At 54.0% G+C, this 16,223-nt stretch overlaps 2 protein-coding genes across 9 annotated transcripts in view; one reads left to right on the top strand and one right to left on the bottom strand.

The window, feature by feature from the left end:
* The window catches only part of Hyi (hydroxypyruvate isomerase (putative)), a 2,664-nt gene extending 618 nt beyond the window's left edge, over positions 1-2,046 (top strand). Inside the window, exons 2-8 of one of the 6 annotated variants that reach the window (XM_010635036.2) lie at positions 29-140; positions 961-1,075; positions 1,208-1,286; positions 1,368-1,417; positions 1,518-1,587; positions 1,709-1,843; positions 1,956-2,045. In XM_010635036.2, the coding sequence (XP_010633338.2) occupies positions 29-140; positions 961-1,075; positions 1,208-1,286; positions 1,368-1,417; positions 1,518-1,587; positions 1,709-1,843; positions 1,956-2,029 (635 nt within the window). In that variant the 3' untranslated portion in view covers positions 2,030-2,045. Of the gene's footprint in view, positions 1-6; positions 141-960; positions 1,076-1,207; positions 1,418-1,517 lie in introns of those variants that run through there. The other 5 variants (XM_033767766.1, XM_033767765.1, XM_033767764.1 and 2 more) reach the window with 5 other exon arrangements.
* An 8-nt stretch (positions 2,047-2,054) lies between these two features.
* Szt2 (SZT2 subunit of KICSTOR complex) overlaps positions 2,055-16,223 on the bottom strand; it is a 51,417-nt gene continuing 37,248 nt past the window's right edge. For all 3 annotated transcript variants that reach the window (XM_010634463.3, XM_010634436.3, XM_019209163.2), the window contains 27 exons: positions 16,049-16,160; positions 15,341-15,459; positions 15,077-15,241; positions 14,798-14,882; positions 14,482-14,646; positions 14,202-14,369; positions 13,678-13,811; positions 13,105-13,271; positions 12,855-12,952; positions 12,637-12,769; positions 12,331-12,461; positions 12,101-12,201; positions 11,846-12,022; positions 11,425-11,692; positions 11,259-11,338; positions 11,047-11,172; positions 10,715-10,914; positions 8,476-8,566; positions 8,184-8,264; positions 8,029-8,103; positions 5,783-5,996; positions 5,258-5,411; positions 4,979-5,101; positions 4,460-4,865; positions 4,252-4,368; positions 3,110-3,178; positions 2,055-2,953 (listed from right to left, as the gene is read on the bottom strand). In XM_010634463.3, the coding sequence (XP_010632765.2) occupies positions 2,810-2,953; positions 3,110-3,178; positions 4,252-4,368; positions 4,460-4,865; positions 4,979-5,101; positions 5,258-5,411; positions 5,783-5,996; positions 8,029-8,103; positions 8,184-8,264; positions 8,476-8,566; positions 10,715-10,914; positions 11,047-11,172; positions 11,259-11,338; positions 11,425-11,692; positions 11,846-12,022; positions 12,101-12,201; positions 12,331-12,461; positions 12,637-12,769; positions 12,855-12,952; positions 13,105-13,271; positions 13,678-13,811; positions 14,202-14,369; positions 14,482-14,646; positions 14,798-14,882; positions 15,077-15,241; positions 15,341-15,459; positions 16,049-16,160 (3,903 nt within the window). In that variant the 3' untranslated portion in view covers positions 2,055-2,809. The remainder of the gene's footprint in view (positions 2,954-3,109; positions 3,179-4,251; positions 4,369-4,459; positions 4,866-4,978; positions 5,102-5,257; positions 5,412-5,782; positions 5,997-8,028; positions 8,104-8,183; positions 8,265-8,475; positions 8,567-10,714; positions 10,915-11,046; positions 11,173-11,258; positions 11,339-11,424; positions 11,693-11,845; positions 12,023-12,100; positions 12,202-12,330; positions 12,462-12,636; positions 12,770-12,854; positions 12,953-13,104; positions 13,272-13,677; positions 13,812-14,201; positions 14,370-14,481; positions 14,647-14,797; positions 14,883-15,076; positions 15,242-15,340; positions 15,460-16,048; positions 16,161-16,223) is intronic.

The raw sequence follows: 16,223 nt of genomic DNA, 5'->3' as shown, positions 1-16,223 counted from the left end.
CCGGTAACGAGGCCCGTTCTCTCCGCAGGAGACCAAGAGAGGGGAGAGATGGGGCTGGGGGCCGTGCCTGGGAGGCAGGCGGCGTTCCGAGAGGGGCTGGAGAAGGCGGTGCTGTACGCCAAGGCTCTAGGCTGCCCCAGGTATCCGACCGTGACCTCGCTCGACTGTAGGTCGGGAAGAGGGCACCAGCCACCCGAGGCTCAGGAGCCTGAGGGAACTTGCCCTCCACCGCCCCTGTAAATGGCCTTTTGTGTTTTGTTTGCCAGGCTTTCTTGCTGACCCAATGCCGGCAGCTCAGTCTGAGCAGGGACACGCTGACTTAAACGCAGCCTGTGCTCCGCTGGCGCCTAGAAAGCTGCAGGGCCAGTGTTGGTGTGGGGTGGGAGAAAGCGGCCACAGGGAGCTGCTCGAACGGAGTAGAGGGCACCTGCAAGGGTGCTGGGAGCAGAGGCAGAGTTCCTGAGGCTGGAGAGGTGCCCTTTTGGGATTGGGAGGACCCGAATTCCTGGGCAGTGCTTGAACTTGGGATGTGGCTGAGATCAAGTGATGGGGCGGAGGTGGAAGCTTCAAAGCAGGACTGAGCAAATGTCAAACCCTGCAGAAGTCACTTAGATTTGGAGAAGGAACTGACAAGGGGCTCCTTACTTGCGTGGTGAGTGGAGGGTCAGCAAACAGGAAGAGGCTAAGAAACACGAGAAAAGTAGAAGCAAGCAGCACGGAATGTCCAAGAAAAGGGTTAAAACCCTTATGAAATGCAGGACTCAAGCATGCTTCTAGGCTGAGGGGCAAGGGAAAAAACAGTTCAGGTGGAAAGCATAGGACTGGCCGAGTAATGAACTGCGGCCCCTGAGTCAGGAGGACGGGGTGACTTTGTGTACCTGGGCCGACACAGGAATTGCCGAGCAGCAGTGCCCACAGTGAGCCGAGGGCCTGTGGCCTCCAGTCTCATTTTCCCTACAGGATCCACCTGATGGCTGGCCGAGTACCCCAGGGGGCTGATCGAGCAACAGTTAGCGGGGAGATGGAGACAGTTTTCTTGGAGAACCTGAGGCATGCAGCTGGGGTTTTAGCTCAGGTGAGAGGTGGGCACATGCTTGTGTGTGTGACACAGTGGGGAGAGTAGATGACGCAAAAGGCTGGGCAGAAACCAGTGATGAGGGACAAACCTGGGGAGGAGCTTTATTCACAGCACCCAACATGGTACCAGGAGAACCTCGTGGGACTGCTGGAGCCCATCAACACCCGTGTCACTGACCCCCGGTACTTCCTGGACACACCCCAGCAGGGTAAGACCCCAGCCCCATCTCCTCCTGTCCCTCTTGGTTCTTGTGCTCTCCTGGTCTCACGGCCCCGTGGCTTCTCCCCAGCGGCAGCCATCTTACAGAAAGTTGGAAGACCCAACCTCCAATTACAAATGGTGAGTGGAACCAAGGGATACTTCTCAGCCCTTCTTCAAATTGGGAAGATGGGGTGAGGGGGTGCACCTGAGGGTCTGACTGCAGTATTCCCTTCTCTAGGATCTATTCCACTGGCAGATCATGGATGGGAACCTGACGGGAAACATCCGGGAGTTCTTGCCCATTGTTGGTGAGGGGGCTCCCTTCCTTTTGCTTGCTGGTCTGCTGTGCTTCCTCCTACACTTTAAGCCCCCACTGTCCTTCAGGCCTCAGCAGGAGCCTTGCCCCTGTCTCCCCACATCTGTCCCCAGGGCATGTGCAGATAGCACAGGTCCCAGGCCGAGGGGAGCCTGGCAGCCCTGGAGAGCTGTGCTTCCCCTACCTATTCCAGCTGCTGGAAGATGAAGGCTACCAAGGCTTTGTGGGCTGCGAGTATCGGCCTCAAGGTGAGGCTCCAGGCATGGCCCTGGGAAACGGCTTTGGAGGGAAAGGCATTAGGCGGGGGTGGGCTGTTTCCTCCTTACAAGGTGAGATGCCACTGCCTCCCTCTCCCCACAGGAGACACCGTAGAGGGGCTGAGTTGGCTCCGTTCATATTGTGATAGGCGGGGCTGCCCATGGGCTGGAGAGTGAGGTCCTGTACACCAACCACATGCTGCTCTGGGACACTGAGCATCTGCACCTCCTCTGAATTAAAGATGCCTTGCAGAATACTTTTACGTGTGTATGTTGTAGGAGTGGAGGACACACACCTCTAATGCTTCGGTGTCTCTGGGTTGCTTTCCTGTCATTGAGAAGGGGCACACAGTCCATGCTCCAGTCTTCTGGTTGGTGCCAGGGTTGCTGTGGAGATGGGAGAACTTTTGAGCCTTCCTCTTTCAGAGATGAGGAAGCAAGGGTCCATGAGTAAATGGGCTTGACGCTGATCCCACATGCTTCAAAGGCAGAGCTGGGATCGGGACCAAGGTTCTTATGTCAAAGGGAATGTCCAGCAGTGTTGTCCAAGTAGGAATGAAGATTAAAGGCTAAGGGGGCACACGGCTGACTGACCAAAGACTGGAAGGCAGCATTCAGGTAGCACTTAAGGGTTAAGTGCCTGCCACCAGGTGTGAAGAACTCTCAGGGTGCCACCGGGTAGATAGGAAGGAGTCATTCCCTTGTGGAAGGGCTGAGTGAGGGTCCTGAGCAGGGATGGAAACCTCAAAGCTGATCCAAACCTCTGGAGTCCTGGGCTGGTCGGTGTTTGGGCAGGGCTGTCCTTGTCAGGCTGTGGCAGCACATCCCCAGGCAGTCACACAGCCTTTGGTGTCACCCAGTGGTGAAGCTCACTGTGGCCCAGGTCAGTCCTGCCACAAATGGACAATCTTACAGATCCAAGATTCAATAAACAGTGCCGTTGAGTGGTTCACTTCCTCAGAGAAGGCGGGTCCACAGGGTGAAACAAGCTGTGTTGATGACGGACTCCAAGTGGTGGTAGGTGGAGACCAGCTGTGCAGGCGGGCTCTCGCTATCCTGAGGCTGTACAGGGAAGGGCTCTCGGAAAACCACCGTCAGAGACTGTTGGAACATGGTGGAGTGCGATGGTCAGAGGAGGCCAAGGCTGGGGACGGGGAGCAGGGCTCAAGAAGAGCGGGCACCCTGACCCAGCAGGCTCCGAAGTGGAGAAGGGGTTATAGCCTCCCACTAAGCTGACACAAAGGTCCATATTCTTACCGTTTTTCCCAAGTGGGAGTCCAAAAACACTAGCACAAAACAGTCAGTGAATTTCTGATTCAGCACCACCTGCAGTGACAGAGCAAATGAGACGGCGTGAGAGGTCTGCCTCACCTGAGGGGGCACAGACCTTCCTGCAGGGCTGCTGGTAGACATGGGAGGACAAGCAAAGGCCTCTTTCCACCATCACACCTGAGCCCACCTGTACACCCAGGTCACTCAGGACTGTGTCTCCAAATCCAGCCTCAGTCTGCATTTCTGCTGGCTTGTCCGTCAGCCTGCCCTGAGCCAGGCACTGATGCCAGTCAACACAGGGAGGTTAACCAACCTTGGCACAGCCCCTCTCTGAGCTCCCTGAAATGTCCCCTGATTTCTAGCTTTGGGATTCTGCCAAGGCTTCAGTACCCGTTCACATGGCTGCTGCCTGAGCTCTCTCCTGACCTTCAGTCCTCAACACTCATGTATCCAGACAGCCAAGGTACCCACAGGCCTTAGGATCAACCTGTCCCAAGCTGAACTCACCACTCTTCTCCAAACCTACTCCTAGCATTCCCACAGCGCAGGAGCACCTCAACTGCCTGCATCACCGCATCCTTGTTGTAACGCACCTCAGTTCTCTGGATGAGCCTCTACATACTGGAAACCCTCAAGCACTGTGCTGCCTGGTCCCTTACCAGGCTCCAACGCCTACCCTCTCATCTGCAGTCTTCTCTTGAGCACCTCTCCTGAACCTCAGCTCTCACAGGCCCATCTCGTTACTCTCTTTAATTCTCTCCCACCTCTGTAGCTCTTTTTCTGCCTGTCCTTACAGCTGTGTTTTCCAACTTTAACGTGCACACAGGTTACCTGGGGCTATTGCTAACCTGCAGATCTCTAGTTAGTGTAGGGCAGGGCCTGAGTGTCTGCATCTTAGCAAGCTCCTGGGTAATACTGCTGGTCTGCGAATGCCACTTTGAATAACCAGTTGTTAAAGCCAGAGCTCCCTTCTGGGACTCCAAGCCTCTGAGATCACCCACTGCTGAAGTGTGAAGAGCTCCTGGGTTGCCAGTTCTAGAGCTCGCCCCAGGATCTCAAGCCAAAGTGTTTGTTCTCTGATGAAGAATTCTGCTTTTTCCCTTTTAGAGGAGGTTCGGGGGACTTACCAAGTACTGAGTTCCCAAGTCCGGGCTCTGGAAATGGCGGCAGCTCTGGGGAAAGCGGCTTAGGAGAACCTTGATCAGGCTCTGGTACCAGGAAACAGTCATAGACAGGAAGCAGTCCTGGGAGAGGGCCACGGTCTGAATCTGCTGTGCCAGACCTGTGGAATCCTGGCACCCATCCCAGCCCATTCTGGAGCCCACAGTCCCTTACCAGCTGGGGGTCTATGTCCCCAATGGATTTGGCATGGACTGCCTCGAGGAGCTCCTCCAGCTCTGCCAGGGCCAGGCGCCCACCTAGCCTTAGTCGGTCAGGCCCTGGTGGCTCCAGCAAGAAGAGGCGCTTCCAGAGGGTGTCCCGACGGCAGTGCCCGCCAGCCAGCCGGACCAGCTGAGCCAGCCGTGCCCGTGCCATGCCCACCTCTGCTGCCAGTGGTGGGAACAAGGGAGCTGGTCCGGGGGCTGGCATAAGGCTGGAGGCCTCCCCAGAGCTGCCAGCTGAGCCCCCGGGAGCCTCTGGCTCGGGGGGCAGTCTGGGGGGCTTCCGGAACCTGCGCATGTCAGCGGTGAGCCTGGGGAAGAGTTCTCGTTGGCTAGTGAGCACCACGAAGAACTGCAGCCTGATGTGGGGGGGAGCAGGAGTGTGGGGATCACAGCACCAGACACCCAGGGGGAGAGCGGGGTAGGGTGGGGGCTGGGAAACGGGTAGAGTCAGGGTGGAGAATCTGCTGACCGCAGGACGTGCCGCTCGGCTTCCCCTTGCTCCTCAAAGGGTGCAGCACAGTGACAGACAAGCAGAGACACATCAAAGTCGTCCTGGTGACGAAGTCCCTCAGAGTCCAGGTAGGAACCACAGCTGTGCGGCAGGGGTTGGGGAAAAGTCAGTTCTGAGGTTTTGAGGAAATCAACCCCACCCTTTCTGCCCAAGAAAATACATGGTCTCCCTACTGCAAGTGTGACCCCCCTCCTCAGCCCCACCTGTGTGTGTGCTGGATGCCTTTCCCTGCCTCACCTGTGCCACGCTGACACCAGAGCATACTCATTGTGTTCCAGGCCCCCGGGGCGGGCCATACGCAGTGGTTTCATGTGGTACGAGCTGGCATGGTCAGCCACATAGTTGTAGAGCTGGTGGGCAGCAATGAGTGGTGTGGGGAGCTCCAGTGTCCCTGCAGGGCAAGGTAAAGTAGACAGCAGGTACTAAGTACGGGGTGGGGATGGGAGTCCCTGAGGCTCTGAGTGGCAGACAGGGTGGCTTAGCTTTCTTGGGAAGCTCCTCAGGGCGGTTATCAAGATGGGATGGAAGCAGCTCAGAGCAGAGGGCAGGGACACGATGTAAGGTCCTAACCCTATATGAAACCGACTGTGAGGAACTCAAGACAGGGGCAGTCACAGGAAAGAAGCACTGAGACAAGGCACGAGTGGCAGAACGGCTAACAAGAGGACTGCTTGCCTGGGAGCTGCCCCCACCCGTGCTGGCCTGGAGATACCTGGTGGCCTGTTCTTTTTGGGACTCACCACCTTGCCCTTGGGCACCGACCTTGGTAAATGTGATTGCGGCCGAAGTGAGGTCCGTCAGGGTAGTGGGCCAGGAAGTGCCGCAGAAACGTGGTAAGGTGGTAGCCATGCCGCAGGACCAGGTGGGAGCCCAGCACGTGCTGGTGCACGAGGCGCAGGTGGAAGTCGTAGCTGAAGGAGTGCACGTGCATCAGGTCCCGCACCTTGTCACACTCCTCTGTGAACAGCATGGACAGCTGGGGAGGGGCGGCAGGGGGTGGGTGAAGGTGCAGTCGTACACTCTGCCCAACCTCCATCCCTTCCTTCCAGGGAAGAAGAAACTCCACAGTGCCTCCTTGTTGTCATGGGCCCTGGGGAACCCTTCTGCCACCACAGCTTCTGTGTGAAACCCTCCTCATCATCGCACTTTGTAATGCTGTGTTGTAACTCTTGGTTTGTACGAAACGCGGACCATTTCGAGACTCAGCCTTCTTTCTCTGTATCCCAGATTCCACTAAAATTTGACCCACATTTGTTAGTGTAACAAATGTCTGCTGAGTGTCTACCATGTGCTACCAGTGACTGTTCTCAGGAGCTGGGGATGCAGTGGGGGAAACAGAAATAAATGCAAATAAAGCTCCCTGCAGGAGCTCAGTTTAGTTGTGGGAATTATCAGGATAAATGAGAAAGTACAAAGTACACTAGAAGATGGTGTTGTGGTAACTCAGGCGGTGGTCAGGGGAGGTGTGCATTTACTATTAGAAAGCTTTTCCTGGCTCTTCCCCTCCTTTTTCTTTTTTTTTTCCCACCTGCTCTTCCCAATGTGATGATGTTAACAACTGATGTGTGGTACCAGAAAAGCAGAATCTGTCTAGCACTTTTGGGGTCACTGGGCTTAGGAGTTAGCAGGACAGGAAACAAATGACTGTAGATAGAGTCAGACTAGCTGTACAAGCTCGGGTTAGGTCATAATCTCTCTCTGTGCTTCAGTTTCCTCACCTACCATGGGGATAATGTACAGTTTCAAAGTTACAGGCAGTGTGATGAACTATTTATTGCAAATACAATGAGCCTTGCTATCACAGGGGCCTCAACTTCAACCCCGAGACCAACCAGCTGTGGGTCCTGGGACAAATGACTTAACCTCCATAAATCTCATCTATTATAGGAGTAAACTGGTCCTCTGCACTTAGTATATACACTGAACGCTTCCTGAACAATGACAAATGTGGGAAATTTTAGAAATATGAGCTGGGTAAAAGATTAGATGAGCAGGGTACTAGAGATCCCAGCCGGACTGAGGTCAGGGACAGGAAGGACAGAAAGAAGTTCAGGGGAGTAATGGGTGGGCCTTTCCCTCTAATCCCACAGGAGTGTAAAGGGTATCTGCCCATCCCTTCTGAGTACTCTGTCCCGCACATGACATCACCGTGCCTCTCTAGGTCACTGTATCTCCTGTGACCAGGTGCACACGCTCAGGTGAATGGCAACCATCTAGGGCTGGGTGTGGGCTGTCCTGCCAGGAGAGCTAACACAAAGGAGTCTGCTGTCTCTACTGGAACTAATCAGAGCCCAACCTCTGAGAAAGTACCTGTGAGATAATAACAAGGCCCAGGATGTCCATTCCTGGCAACCAGAGGAGCTGAAGTGAGTACAGCAAGGACTTCTAGTCCCTGACCTCCTTCAATCCTCAGTTCACTCTGAGCACTTGTGAGTGCTCAGGCTTCCTGGGTGGAGTCCTTGTTGTGAGGCAGAGACTGACAGGGACATAAATCACAGCTAAGTGCCAGAGGTACACTTTGTGGGTCAGAACTATGGTCCTTGTCCTAAGTGTTAGTGACTGTACTGACAATGCCAGGATGTCCCCAGCTCTAGGTCAGGCCAGAACCGTGCACGGCACTGACCCAAACACATGTCACATTACCACTGTGCTCCAGTGTCCTCACTGTCCAGCTCTGGATGACCACTGCATCAGCTACCGTCAGTGCCAGGATGACCCCAGGGCTGGACCAGCTAGTGTGCCGGACTGCCTTCTGCTAGGTGCCATGGTGAGTGCAGTGTTGGACTACCCGGGGTCAGACCGGTAGGTGGTCCAGTCACAACACCAGCGTGCAGAATGACCACTGACCTAACCAGGCACAGCACTAGGTCAGCCATGCGGCCACACTACCCAGTGCCTTATTTTTATTGCTCACTGATGGGTCATGGAGCCATGCTGCCCACAGCATGCTGGGGCTGCACTATGACTGAGCCTTGTCCACCCAATGTTCCTCTGTCCCCATCACATACCTGAGAGTTCACAGCTTGTCCCATTGGGATTCGAGAACACTCCAGAGCAAACTGTTTGACACAGAAGTAAAAGCCCTGAGGGGAGGGTGAGATGAGGTCAGCAGGGCAAGAGACAGATGGCTCTGGCTCTTCCCACTCAGTGCTCCCCTGCTCACCTGGAAAGTTAGCTCCATGAGGATGATGCCCCCAGGCAGTGCCCGCTGCAGGTGGTAGGTGGTGACTGGAGAGCCAGTGCTCTGCAGAAAACACAAAGAGGGCAGGTGTTGGAGGCTCACGAGCCTTGAACCAGCAGGGCAGAAGTCACTTGAGTCCTGGACTTTAATGGTGTCAGCAACCTCAGTACATCACTCAGCGTCACTGGCCTCAGGGCTTACAGAAATAGTTCAGGCTCAGTGACACTGGTGTCCAGTGCAATGCTGACTTCACCATTATATGACGATGAGTTACCTTGGGGCTCCCCTCAGTCTTGGCTTTAGGACAGGAGAAGGAGCCTCGACTCTCTGTTCCAAGGGTAGCCATGGATCGCAGCCGGCTGGTGCTACAGAAAAGAGAGGCAGGCCAAGGGATGAAGGATTAGGACCATTTACATGGAATCTTTTTACTAGAGAGGAAAACAGGTGCACAGAGGAAAGGATCAGGGACCCCAAATGAGTAAGTGGTAAGGCCAGGCCTGGAGTCTACATCTTGACTCTGGGGCAGGTCTCTCTCTACCGCACTGCTGCTATGGGGCAAGGTGGATGTACTCAGCAGGGAAGTGGAGTCCAGGGGTATGGAAGGATGGAGGAGGTAGTCAAGGGAGGGGAGAGGGCTAAGCATGTCTAAAATCTCATTAGGAGTTTCAGGCGTGGTGGCGCACACCTGTGATCCCTGCATTTGGGAGGCTGAGGCAGGAGGATTGCTGTGAATTCCAAGGCCAGCCTAGGTGACATAGTGAGTTCAAGGCCAGCCTGAACTGCATAGTGAGACCTTGTCTTAAAAATAAATAAATTAAATAAAATTGCATTAGGAAAATTCAAGGAGATGTGTGGTGTCCTGAGAGGGAAAAGTGGTTCCTTTTGATTGAGGAATGACCGTTCTTGTGCTTCATAGGCCTACTGTTCCTGTTTTTTTTTTTTTTTTTTTTTTTTTTTTTTTTTTTACTTTTTGGACAAAAAAAGAGTATTTCTTAACTCTGAGGCAAAGATAGATGAGAAAATGGGAAAGGCTGTGACCAAAGACAAAACAGAAAGGTCAGTGGGTCATTCATTACATCAAGGAGCTAAAAAAAATTCTAGAATGCTTGGTGGGGGGTCAAAGCCTCTGGCAGAAGAAATGTCCCATGTCATTCTCAAGAAAATTGGGATAAAACTTACATAGTGATGGCTGACCATTAAAGACTGGTGATTAAAGGAAGGCATGGCTTCAACTTTTTTTCTAGAAATGTTTGACTTATTTCAGTGTCTTATAAAAAGAAATCTAGATTTTGAGGAAGAACATTACTGAATAGAAGGTACAAACTATTGCCTTTTCTAGAAACTCCTACAGCCGAGCAATGGCTGTCCAGAGCAGCAAGCTGAGCAGATCTTCCTGGGGACAACTGAAAAACGGGGGCTGGCGTTGGGGATCCCAGGAGTGCAGGCATGCTTTATTTTCTGAATGTCTAGAGAAAAAGAGGGAAGTCTGGAGAGTAGGGAGCTGATTACTATAAAGTATCAAGGAGTCAGAATTGGTTTTCTGGACCACGGTGGTATCTTGGGTAATGAAGAAGTATATTTTACACTTAAAAAAGCATCTCACTGAGAACAGAGTCAAGAAAATGCCTTGACAGACTCACAGATCTGGAGACATGAAAGTAACTGAAATGTAGCAAATCATTATTCCCACATAGCCATGGGAAAGGAATGGGAGCATGGACTCTGGAGAACCAGGTTCCAAGGGGAAGACAGAACAGGCACTTCAAAAATGGGACTCAGATCCGACCCAGACCAGGAAAGGTGGCTGCAGCGTTGCTACTGAGCACAGGGACGATGGGAGGTGGTCACAGAAAGCTGCCTCTTTCCCACGGCTCAGACCTGTCAGTATTGGCCAGGGAGTGAGCCCAAGACTAGGCCACGGTGGCTGGGTGCCGTGGTACACGCTTGTAACCCCAGCTGCACAAAACCTAAGGCAGGAGAATCACAAATTCAAGGCCAGTTGTACTCCAGTGATGGTGAACCTTTTAAACTTTCAATGATACAAATAGCCCACTGCAGCACGGCTGCTGTAGGTTTGCCACCACAGGCCTAGGCAATTTAGTAATATCCTTCTATGGCTGGGGATGTCTCAGCACTCCCTAGGTCTAATCCCCAGTACTGTAAAAGAAAGAACAGGCCATGGACAGTGGTGTAAGCAGGCCCAGTGAACAGGTCCAGATTGTTGTCTGCCCATACTGAATCTCAGGAGAGGCCAGGGGGATGAACAGGACACGAATCAGCACAAGATTCAGGTGTGTAGATATACAGGGACACGTAAGCACACAAGGTGTGGCTGGGCACAAGCTCTTTGGAGGAACTGCATGAGGTTTACAGGACACACACGAGCTACATGAAAGTGCACAAGTTCTCACGTATGTGTGCTGGCCCAATGGGATGAATGTGTACAAGGCCCAAGTTGTCCAGGTAGGAAGGGCCGTGAGGTCTCACATGCAGCAAACGAGAGGAGGGCTCACCTGCGGGTGGGCGAGGGGGGCCGCAGTGGTACAAGCGCAAAGCCTATGCTCTGGAGATACTGCACATACTGCTGCAGGAAGGCCACGCTCAGCTCCTTCAGCCAAGGCTCCTCACGGGCTCCTGGCAGAGGCACATCTAAAGACTCGCAGTTTGCAGGGGCCTCTCGACTCCCAGCCCCTGAATCAAGGTGATGGCGCTTCTGCGGAAGTGGAAATTAAGGCTGACCCATTGTCCAGCACATCCTTGGGGGTGCAGAAATGGAGGCCACCACGATGGGGTTGGGGGTATAAATGGGATCTGGGAGGAGAGATCTGGGAGTCTTTGGCCTCACTTGTCCCTCAGGGGGCCCAGAGGTCTCTGGTGGTCCATGCAGCCAGGCAGCTGGGTCAAAGAGCAGCGCTGTGGCACAGTAATGCACCAGGCGGGACGATTGTTTCAGGGTCTCCAACTCCCCGGCCTGAGGACATGGGGCAGTAAGCACTGGAGCAGTGGCCAGGCAGGGTCCTAGGATCCTCATGGAAGATGCAGGGTTGGGTCACTCACACTGATGGGCATGCTGGCTGGGGTAGAACGCTGCTGCCAGGTTACAAACAGGTTCTCCATCTTCATCTGGCGCTCCAGCTCTGGGGGTGGGAAGCATTAGCTGTCACCCCGCTCCCTCCCAGACTGCACAGACTTCTCCTCCCACTGCCGGGCCTAGCGTCCTTACCTCTACGCTCCACCATCTTGATCTCCAGGAACTGCTGTCCATGGTAAGTGACGGGATCAGGAGGTCTGGGCACTGGACCGAGTGTAGAGCTTGGGCGGGCAGCTGTGATGTCTCTCAGGGCCTCATCAAAGGGGAACGTGTCTAGGGGAAGGGAAACCCCACCTCGGGAGGACCCACTCAGCCGGCCCTGCTCACGGCTCAGTGGGGGGCTTGCACTCCGGATGAGGGTCTCCACCTCCATGGTCGGCAGCAGGAAAGGGTTTGGCTCCTGAGAGAGATGTCGAGTCATAATAAGCTCAGTCTTTGCCCCCAGGCCCTCTCTGACACTCCTGCCACTACCTCTGCCCTCTATGTCTCCTCTCTTGCTTTTCCTTAACTGATCTCTCAGGGGGCAGAGCTAGAGGAAGCAGGCAGCAGTCACCTTTTCATCCCGTACAGGGAAGTCCAACTGGCCGTAATGATGGAAGAGCCCGAGTTTCTGGCTGAGCAGGCAGAAGATGAGATGGGCCCGTGCATTCTGCCACTGCACAAGGCGAACCAGGGCTCTGCCCAATGCTGCCCCCAAGTCTGGAGCCCAGTTATAGGTCAGCAGCTGTAGCTGAAGGACAGGGTCAGGATCAGGGTCCGTGAGATGACAGGAGCCCTCCTCCCACCCAGGGCCTGACTCCACATTTACCTTCTTGTCCACAACCTCCAGAAGCAACAGCCTCTGCCGTGGAGCATTTCGCCCTGAGCTCCCATCACCTCCTGGCTCAAAGCGCTGCAAAGCTTTGGTGGCTAATGGACAGATTAAGGGCACAACAGAGGCATGTGGGCATACTTCCTTTGATCCTACCCTGCGCCCCATAGGGTCCGAGACCAACCACCTGTCACTGGAACCTGCCCTCCCCTTGGCCATGCCCTCACCCTGCTGGGTTGGTCTCCTCCACTGCAGGAAGTTCCTTCCTAGAAGCAGCAGATGTCGCTCAGTTGCTGGACGGGGAGCTGGGCCGAGATGTCCAGGGACACAAGGACTGAAGATCTCTGGCTCTGAACCCCTATTGGGAGGGAGGGGTAGGAAGTGAAGAGACCATCCATGGGCTCATTCCCTGGCCCGTTCCCTACCTAGCTCATTCTTCTCCTAGCTCAACCTCCAAAGGTTTGGCTTCCTACAGATCCCGCTTTTAGGTGTCAGGGAACATTCCCTTCAATTCCGTGAGATCCCAAACTCACAAATGCTGCTCAAAAACACGAATACTGGTGTCTCCAGCCATTGAGGTGACCAGCGTGGTGAACTCAGACAGGATGGACGGAAGGAGAAATCGGGACACCATATGGGTGGAGCTTTTGGACACTGAGGCACAACCTACAAGGCAGAGAAGTCACTGGGGGGCTGCAGGATGGAGACTAGGCCAGAGGGCTGAGAGATGGGAGAAGGGCTGGGGCCTCACCAATCTGAACCATAAACTGCATCCACTGCTGAATGACACGAGCAAATATAGGGTTCAGAGTCCCCACCTCACCCTCCTCTAACTGTGTTGTCCGGCGTCTAAAGGTAAAGCAAGATGAAAAATGTCACATTCATATAGGACACATTATGTCTACACAAACCAAACACCTGTGACTTCACACCTGTACCCTCCTGTAACCCAACACCACAGCATGCATTTCACACACACACCCACCCACATACCCACACACCTTTGCCTCTGGGCTCCAGAATCTGGGCCTGGTGCTCGCTCAGTTCCACCTGGAGTCCGGACATTCTCAGTTTTATGACGCCTCCGACCCCGATTATCTTCTGGCCGATCCAGGACAATGTCATCAGTTGTTTTGGGGGAACCCAAATCCCCACCTTCTGTTTTACTCTGGGGGCAATGCAGTGAATGAGGAGAGGCTATGGGAAAGGTGAGGGGTAGGATGGAGGGCCTGTGGGGCAGTAACAAGCCCAGAGGGCTTGAAGGCCTGAGGTCAAGGCCTGGCTTCCCTGCAGGCACTGCCATGGGCAAATATGTCACTGTCCTGAGCCTCATTTTCTTCACGGGTGAAAGCTCTACTTGCAGGCTGTTGTAGGGACCCAATCAGAAAAATGAGAGTAAAACAATTTAATAAGTTGGGGGCTTTCAATGTCAGTAAGAGCTTCCCATGTTGTGCAAATTCCCACCCGAAGGATGGAGCAGTTTTATCTCCAAGGGTGGGGGCTGGTGTGGAATGTAGGAGGAAACATGAGGCGGTAAGAAGGTAGAGGTCAACTTCACCACTTCCTTCCATTACCAGCATATCCCAGAAGCTACGCCGGCCAGATTTGCTGGGTGGAGTCACAGGTTCCCCAGGGACAGGGGCAGGGGCAAAGGCGCTAGCTTGGCCTGCAGGGCTCTTGGTTTCCAAGGACATGCTCCTGAGACCTCCTGTGGACACCAGACATCACTTAATGACTCCCATCCCCGATCATCAATCTCTACTCTGAACAAAGTGGCCCCAAGACCACTACGAGCATACCTCACCCCCCAGTCTGTCTGTCTGTTAGCGAGGGTGTGCAACTCCGAAGTGTGCAACAGATGTGTCTGTGAGGTGAGCTCCTGAGGTGAGACCCTTCCCTTGGTGGGGGACCAGCTGCTTGCGCTCATTTCTGCCAGAACTGCATTGCTCCTTGATGCACAAGGTGGTAGACAACCATGAATGTGTGTTTCTGATAGGGCCTCTGAGCTTTCTTGGAACCCACTTTTGCACCCTAACCTGCCACTGTCCTGCTTACATTTGCAGTATTCTCTGAACCCCAGTGAAATTGACCTGTATACCTGGGGGTGTGTCTTCTGTACACAGTGAAGCTGGCAGCAGCTGCAACTCTATGATGGCGTCAGCCAGGGCCTGACGAGCTGCTCCCCGGAGCTTTTCCTCCAGCTGCACAATGCTAATGTTTCCCTTTTCCCACACGTCCAGTCGAAGCCGTGGGGCCCCACTCTGAGCTAGAGTAAAGAATGAGGTCACTTGAGATGCCACTAGATCCTGCCTTACTCATACCCTGGCCTCCTCCCAAAGCACTGACTGGACACCTCATCTTCTGACCAAGCTGCCCACCTGAAGGACTATCCAGCAAAACCGGACAGCGAATGACCTGAGTCAGCTGTTCAAATTCTTCCTCTTGCAGTAGGACTGGGGGGCCCGGAGAAGAGGGAGGCCACAAAGCCAGTGAGATGGGGGCTCCTCCTTCATCCACAAAGGCTAGAGTGATGCAGGCGACCCCTGGAGAAATCCACAGGAAGGTTCAGATCCAGTACCTGCAGACCTTCCCTCTCAGATCCCCCTCAGTTGCAAGGCTGACAAAGGCCCTCTCAGGCACAAGAAAGGCTTTTCCATACGTGGTAGTGCCACAGGCCCATACCCTGCACTGTACCTTTGCCTCCAGTTCCCTGTCCACCAGGCTTGTTATACAAGAAGATGTCCAAGTCAGGGAGACCACCGTGTGGTGGAAGTGGGTGCTGGGGAGAAAACAGCCACAGAGCATTAAGATGGGGTCCATCGTGAGGAATGGGGTACAGGAAGACACAAGCCAGTAGGGAAGGTGTGTGGAGGTGGAGTATGTATAGGCCCATGGGCAAAGGTGTATAAGGGTTATAGAAAACAGTTACAGTCAAAGGTCCACGAACATACGGAGAGGTGAGGAGAATCTCACCTGAAAGTGGTTCTGGCTGTTGCTGTCTGTGTACTTGGGAGAGTGAAGGAAAATGAGCAGGTTCTGTCGCAGGTACCAGGCCAGGGCAGGAAGCCAGGGCCTGCAGGAGGCGGGTAGAGCCAAATGCAGCACCTCTGAAGGGAGACTTCCAGGGGGTTGGATGAACTGTAGTGGAAGAGGTCAGGGCTGAATGCAGAGGTTCCAGCTTAGATCACCCCAGCAGCTAAGTCTGGGAAGGACACCGCCATCGGGAAGGGAGCGGACCTCCACATCAGCTGGTGTCAGCTTGCAGTTCCGGACTAGCATGACTGTGATGACATCTAGTGTGGCCTCATCCAAGCGCCGACGCAGTACCCGTACGAGCTCATCTGTGATCTCGGGACCTTGACACAGTGTGTAGAGGTGAGGACACTGGTAGATCATCCAGCTCCCTCCACATCAGGACTTAAACCCAGACTCCAACAATCCCACGTAATGGAGGCAGTTAGGTGTACTGCTCCTGGATGGAATGGGCACCAGGGTCCACTGTGGCTCTGGACATCTGCATTTGAACTCAAAGCCTAGTGTCCTCATCTATAAGGTGGAAGTTGTACCTTCATAAGTATATTGGAAGGATTAAGAGAGAGGCTATATAGCAGCCTTAGCCTTAATTGTGGTATAAATCACTCAGACACTTCAGGTTCCCCAAATGAAACCATCATCTTCATCTCAGCCCAGCCCTGCGCTCAAGCCCACAGAGCCCTGACACTCAAGTCACCCAGCTCCTCTTCCCGAGCTGTGTCTCAGTCAGCTGTGAATCCAACCCCTTCAACACCACTGGAAACTGTCCTCTCCCACTCAGCTCCCGCCTGTGCAGATCCCAGAGCACAGCAGGAACTGGAGGAAGGAGCCAGACAGAGTGGGAGGAGGCTCTGAGAAGTCCCACAGAACTCGGACATCACGGCTCACTCTTCAACACCTCACAGTCCTTACCTGCCTGCCCTACACCATGTACCAGCAGCTGGATATGTCTGTCCACCTGGCCCACGGGGCGAGCAGCATCTAGACCACGGTTGGAAGCCATGTCCAGGGGAGAACGGGGACCCTGCAGTGACAACTATGGTCAGAGCTCAGCTCCAGGTAGCAAAGAAATGAAGGCAGCAAGTGT

Source organism: Fukomys damarensis, unplaced genomic scaffold (assembly GCF_012274545.1).
Source record: "Fukomys damarensis isolate Sample0158 unplaced genomic scaffold, DMR_v1.0_HiC HiC_scaffold_23, whole genome shotgun sequence".
Lineage (NCBI taxonomy): Eukaryota > Metazoa > Chordata > Mammalia > Rodentia > Bathyergidae > Fukomys > Fukomys damarensis.
Note: the sequence above shows the minus strand (reverse complement) of the source record. Positions and strands in the feature narration are given on the sequence as shown.